The 6,506-nt window shown below is 46.9% G+C and overlaps 1 protein-coding gene across 4 annotated transcripts in view; it reads right to left on the reverse strand.

The window, feature by feature from the left end:
* The window catches only part of LOC105299337 (sickle tail protein homolog), a 133,195-nt gene extending 132,160 nt beyond the window's left edge, over nucleotides 1-1,035 (reverse strand). For 2 of the 4 annotated variants that reach the window (XM_023537184.1, XM_023537183.1), the window contains exon 1: nucleotides 758-1,033. In XM_023537184.1, coding sequence (XP_023392952.1) covers nucleotides 758-827 — 70 coding nt within the window. In that variant the 5' untranslated portion in view covers nucleotides 828-1,033. Of the gene's footprint in view, nucleotides 1-757 lie in introns of all 4 variants that reach the window. The other 2 variants (XM_023537185.1, XM_011371021.2) reach the window with 2 other exon arrangements.
* Between the last annotated feature and the right edge of the window lie 5,471 nt (nucleotides 1,036-6,506).

The raw sequence follows: 6,506 nt of genomic DNA on the forward strand, positions 1-6,506 counted from the left end.
GCTGCCTGAGCGATGGTATAGGACCGCCTCTGGCATCAGAGGCTCAGACACTGGAGAGCAGACCCGTCCCTTCTCCACCCAAACCACTGTGAAATTTCTTTGGAACAACACAAGCTCCTGGAAATTCCCTACGGAAAAGACAAGTCTATTATAAAAACAATTACAGGGAAAATGCCCAGAGAAAATTTACCAACATTGTCTACCAACTCTCAACTTTTGAATTAAAACACACAGAAGATTCAGAGTTCTATCATCCAGCTGTACACTGCTCCCCTGCTGTCCTGATCTGTAAAATGAAACATCCCCAAACTCTGTGATTTAACTCGAACATACTACAAAACTTGCATCCACCATGCATTTGCCTCATGGACTCCCCCAACCAATGAATGGGAAGGCAGAGCTTCACAGAAACAACTGCCTTCGCCCGCGGCCGGAGCCCTGAGTATTAAAAGCTGCTTTTAGCGATATATTTGTCATTGCCTAGAGATAATAACACCAACTGACTACTCTCTGAGCTACAAATGGGACATCACCACACCACTTCATCGCCACACCACTTCTTTGGCCGCTTAAGCAAATCCTGCCAGAGAGAAAGTCAAACCCAAGAAATCACAGCTCTCCGCCCAGTTTTGAAAACGCACCACCCCAAGAAATACGCCTATTCTTTGCCCCGCGCCGGGTCTCGGGTCATACAACGCAGCAAGCGGCGAAGGACACGCGTAACTGTAACTCCATCTTTGAATGAGTCTGTACTTACCCCGCATGAGTCTGCTGTCTGCTGAGTAAGGAAGGCACGGCTCACATTTCTGGCTTTCATTTTCTTCCATTGTCCCTGCCTACGGCACAAGCTCCTCGCTGCTCTTTAAACTTCCCAGCGCGGTTCTGAAAGCGGCCAGAAAGCGCCTGGAAAGGGGCCCGGGGGTGGGGAGGAGGGAGCGGCGCGAAACCCCACCCCGAACTATCCTCCACTCCGGTGCGAAGTCTCTCTGGCCGGAGAAAGCTGCATTCCAGCGCCGGGCCTCCTCCTCCTCCCGCCGTGCCTGCGTCCCCGCGTCCGTCCGCCCGCCGGCGGGACGGGTCCCCCCAGGAGCCGGAGATGTGCTCCCGGCCCCCGCCGCCCCGGCCGCCGAAGGCCCGGCGCCGCGCGCTCGCGAGGCCCCAACAGGTGACGGCCTGTTTCCACCGCCGCAAAGCGATGAGACTTCGCAGCCAGAGGGGTAAACATTTAAAACACAGGGTCACCGGCATGAACCTTCTGGTGTCCTCACTCTCAGTCAGACACAGAACCAGTGTCCCCAATAGGCTGATGCACACGCTCATGCACAGCCAGCTGCTGAGCGTTCCAAATGTCAGGGAAATCCCTTAAAAAATTAGAAAGAGTAGATGCTGGATGTAAGCACTTTCTGGCACTATTTGGAGCCTGATTAACATCCACAGAGGTTGTTTACTCTTGACACAGTCCGTTTCAATCACTTCAACTGGGCTTTTAAGGGTTTGTATTCATTTGCTTAACGCTTTGACTCCTCTCTGGACACACACACCCTGGATCACAGATCTGAAAAGGAAACTAGTAAAATCAGTCTTCTGACTCTCACCAGTTAACTACTTTAAGATATCTGAAAGGCAATTAAAATGCTCTACTTTGGATGGGCAGAGGTGCATCCAACATACACGTTCTCTTTTTAAACTACCTACAAATATTTATTTTGTTCTTTACCCAGTCCTTGAAAAACTGGCAAATTTCCCAGAAAGCGAAATTAGGCACAATGTCCACAAAAAAAAAAAAAAAAAAAAGGATGGGAAAATAATCTAAACAACATTAGCTTTGCTATTACAGCTATTTAAAAGTAACACAATCACTAATATGAAAAGTGTGATATCTTAATCTGTAGTGGGCACTGCCACTTGAGGGGGAAAAAAGGTTAGCCTGCCGATCACACCTTGACCCAGTTTATAGGTCATTCAGGCAAGGTTTTAGATTAATTTAGATCAAGAATTCGTGTTGAACAATGGCTGGCCTATGCTCCAGATTCTGACCTTGAGTCACCTGTGTGTTTTGGCAGTGTGGGTGACATATTTTGGCCATTTAGAACAAAAAGGTGGGGGAGCCCCTAAAGGACAAAGGATATAGACCAGAGGGAAGAGGACATTCCAGGGAGTGAGCTAAACTCACACTGGGAAGGGAAGAAGAGACCCCTCCTGCTCCCAACTCCTAATAGGATTTTCCTTGAAATACAAGATGCGGTGAATCTTCCAGAAAGTCAAAGCCAGGCTTGGCAGCACAAATGCAGTTGGGTTGACAGGGCGGATAATTCAAGGTCTCCATGATTTCGCAACAGAATTAGCTGGTAATCTTGCTTTAAGGAGGAACGAGTCTTACACAGTTTCTGTACTGGTGTCCTGCGGGCAAACACCAGATGAATCTCGTTTTAACCTTACTGTTTCCTCAAGTACAAAATGTTCACGAAGGAGGGATCTGGGTTCAGGCCCCCAGGTCCAGATTATCCTGATCCTTGTATAGCTGTTGTGTATTTGTCTTCAAATTATTAATGTCAGAGAGAGAGAGAGAGAGAGAGAGAGAGAGAGAGAGAGAGAGAGAGAGAGAGAGAGAGAGAGAGGGCTGCAACCCCAGAGTGTCAGTCTAAACCAAATGTCCTGGGCCTTGGGCTCTGACACCAACCCAACTTGCTTTGGTGTGTGAAGAGCCTGCTCCTAGCAGCTCCTACCTGTCACTTGACATAGTACAGAGGCAAAAAATCCCAAGATAAAGGAGACAACAAGGCATCTACAACAGACAGCACCCTGCACATGCCAGGAGTGGAGTTGGGGAGAGGAGGGCTTCCTCACTAGCTAATTCAGGCAGAAAAACAAAAACCATTTTAGATGCAGATTACACTTTCCTGGGGGCTGCTGGGAAAGTGTGAGAGCCGCCTTTCAGGGCCCGGTTGATCCCCAGATGGGGAAAAAGGGGGCAGCTCTCTACTAGTTCCGAACTCTAGTTAGTTTCCAGCCAGCCCAAGGCACCGGCTCAGCTGACCACGCGATCAAACTGCTGGGACCCTCCCCTCCCCTCCCCCACGGGCAAAGCAGACTACTTCCTCTGTAGATACTCCTAGAAGCAAAACTCCATGTGGAAGGCACCAAAAAGAAAAAAAGATAAAAAAAAAAAGGGCATTCCCTGTGAAGTTAATTAACAAAATCATTATGGACCACAAAATCTAGACATATATTACAGTAAAACACATTCTCTTGAATAGTTCAACTTTCTGACCATTGTATGGGGGAAAGCTTCTGGTGGACCAGTTGCTAGCCTTTTATTCCTCCTCGAGAATAGGAGCTGAAAACAATTTGAGAAGGCTCTGTATTAATGCCATTGTCACACTGACTATACATCTTTTACTAAGTCATTTGTTATTTCCCTTACTAAGAACTTTTTGCTGATTGTCAGTTTCTCCGAGAGGGGTCTCTGGAAAACAGTAACTGAATTCTGCAAACTACCTAAGCTCAATAACTCAGATCTGCATGAAAAATACTATTATTGTCATTGCTGTTACTGTGGAGATGTCCTTTCAGGAAGAAATGCTATTTGTACTAGAAGTACACCGTGGTTTTTTTAAATTTTGGTTTAATGTAATTTCTGGGTTTAAAAATTGCCATCCCAAACCAATCTGCCTACCGCCATCCTTTGAAATTTGCTGTGAGAGGCATAAAGGAAGCGGGAAGAATTTGAAATTTGATTTTCCTCCAGTCGTCTAGAGGGCTACAGTAATGAGACCAAGAGCTCAATTTTCAACTCCATTTCTTAGCCAGGGAAGGTGCAAGACTAATTCTTAGTTAATGGCTCTATATGTTAGTAATTCATGACTCAAAATGAACTAACACACAAAAAGTGTCATTTAAGAGGAAAGACAAGGGTTGGAATAAAAGACTGCTGTAAGTGCAGATGGTGATTTTACAGTAAGAGCTAACCTATTACAGAATTGGGTCATTATTGGTTTTGATAATGCAACTGAAAGGGGCATCCACCATGATGGACATTAATCACAAGACTCAGGAACTATTACGTAAGTCTTCTCGGCAAGCCTATTTAATTACAGGCCATGGAGAGCATGTCAACTTCCTTTATGTAAGTTTTTTAAGAGGAAAATCATTGCTAGAACCAAGCATAAGTGGAATTACCCTGATAGATGTTTTATTTTATTTTTTTACTTGAAACCCTAAGGCCAAGATGGCTTAAAATGACTTGACATCAGGACACAGAAGAAATAGCGAATGCTTGCTGAAGTCATATAATGTAATTTTCAGAGGCATCGATAACCGTGAAAGGAAAACAAAACAAAGTAAAAAACAAGCAAAACAAAAATGTTTCAAACAGAGACCTCGTGTTTGATGTGTTACACGTCTCCTTTCTAAGAGCACGCTGCTCTCTGTCCCCCTGAACTCAGAAATGAAGGACTTTCGACAACTGAGAAAACATTTGCTTAAACCGATGATCTAATGAACATAATATAGGACCTTTAGTCCTCGTTTTGCCAGCAATGTGTCAGCTGGCTGGGGCGTCCTTACACTTAAATGTAAACCAGAGCCCTGGTGACAGGGAAAGGGGACACTACTGACAATTCAGTAAGAGAAGATGCAGAAGCCATTGCTGTTCCAGACAAAGCAGTACAGATGGTCCCCTTTGCGTAGTCTAAGATCAGCCCTCGTGCTCCTCAGGTTTCCAAATGTGAAATGATCATAACGGTGCTGTCTGTCTGAGTTTCCGGACACAGACCTCAGAAGAGAAATTGAAGCATCAATTATAGGTGTGAACCTCATGAGAGACGCATGACAAGCGCCACCAACGATTTCATGTCGGAAAACACAAATTTCACAGTCTGATATTCTGTGTAATTCACCTATCAAAACAGAATTTTCCTTTCTGTGTGACCAGAAAGGAACTATATATATGATCAGGTCACCATTTGTTTCTCCAGCATCCTCTCCAGAAGGTAACCCGATCCTACTGCTCTGACTTGTAGTCCTTAAAATCCCAGCTGCTCCAAGGAGACCCTGCCAGCCAAAGAGAAGGGAGGTGCCCCCGATTCCCCACCATTTAAGTCTCTTTATTCAGATGCCTTGGAGCTTGGCTCCTGCACCCCATACAAATTCCTCTTGTGCTTATAAATACGAACTATACTTAGAGCCAATGTGTTAGTACTTTAAGCATATTTGCTTTCTTTTCAAGAGAAACCATTGATGTTCACTTTTATGGGGGTTTCTTTTTATCTCTTTTAAGTGGGAGGATGCTAGAGAGCAAAGACCACGTCTGCAAAACTCGGAAGCTGAAGCGGCCATGTGTGCAGCACACCATGGAGAAACCAATGTTCAGCTCTGCTTCCGGGTCACCGCAGACCAAGTCTGGATTCCAGGTGGCAACTTTTAAGTAAAAATTGCCACTCGTCTATGCTTTCCTCCCCACCCCTTTTATGCCAGAGTGAGCTAAGCCATGACATGCTCCACAGAGTTCCTAAAGGCCCAGGGTGGGATCCACGAGAATGTGAGAACCGCCACAGGTACGGGCGCCCTGCGTGCTTCCTCACTTTACCCGGAAGTGACATTCTGAACCCTTTCAACAGAGATTTGATGAGGCCTCACTTTTTATTCTGTCTGCCCTCTCCACATGCCCTCCCTCAAAGCTGCAGTGAGCTGTGGAGAGGGGCAAGGACTATGGGGAACAAATCACAGAGCCAGCCAATTGAGATCATGGGGTTCACAGCTACCGATTGTCCTCCCCGTCTCACAGATGAGCAAACTGAGCCCTGGAGAGTTCATTCGAGTCAGGCTCCCACCTCTCCTGTCTCCTGGGCAGCTTCACTTGCTGACTACTGAGGATCTTTTATCCTCCTTTCTACCACTGCCCTAGGTGACCCCTCAATTATTCTAATTCCATTTGCTACACAGATGTAGAGAATAAAATCAGGGCAGGTAAAGCGGAGGGCATACCCATTTTTAAAAATCCCTCTCTCAACCATAGAATTGGGTCTGGTGCTGTACAAGGCGCGAGGCATCAGGCACTAGTGCCCTCTCTGCTCATTGAGACCTGGTGTGTGCTGTGCGAGGTGTGTGCCAGCCTGCGTGCTGGTTCTGTACCGCCATGGACGTAGCAGGTGTGCAGGACTTCCCGGAGGAGGTGAGGCAGGGACCAGCCATCATCCATAATGGGGAGAAGCCAGGGCATGGTCAGACGGGGGAAGAGCCTGTGAGCTGAGCCAGGGCGCAGGCCTGGCCTGGGGTGGGGTGGGAGGGTGCTGCACAGGGATGGGGTTTGTTGGCTCTGAGAGGCAGCCCTGGAGGTGACCTCGATCCAGCAGAAAGAGATCTATGCTCTGTCTCCTGGGGTCCTGAAGGGGGCGCATTTTCCCTATTGCTCCTTCCCCTGAGCTGTTGCTGTCCTCCGCCCCCACCTCTAGAACTCAAAATTCTTCCCCTTCCTTACCAGGGCGGGAGAAACTCATTTGAAACTG

The sequence above is a fragment of the Pteropus vampyrus genome, unplaced genomic scaffold (genome assembly GCF_000151845.1).
Source record: "Pteropus vampyrus isolate Shadow unplaced genomic scaffold, Pvam_2.0 Scaffold180, whole genome shotgun sequence".
NCBI lineage: Eukaryota > Metazoa > Chordata > Mammalia > Chiroptera > Pteropodidae > Pteropus > Pteropus vampyrus.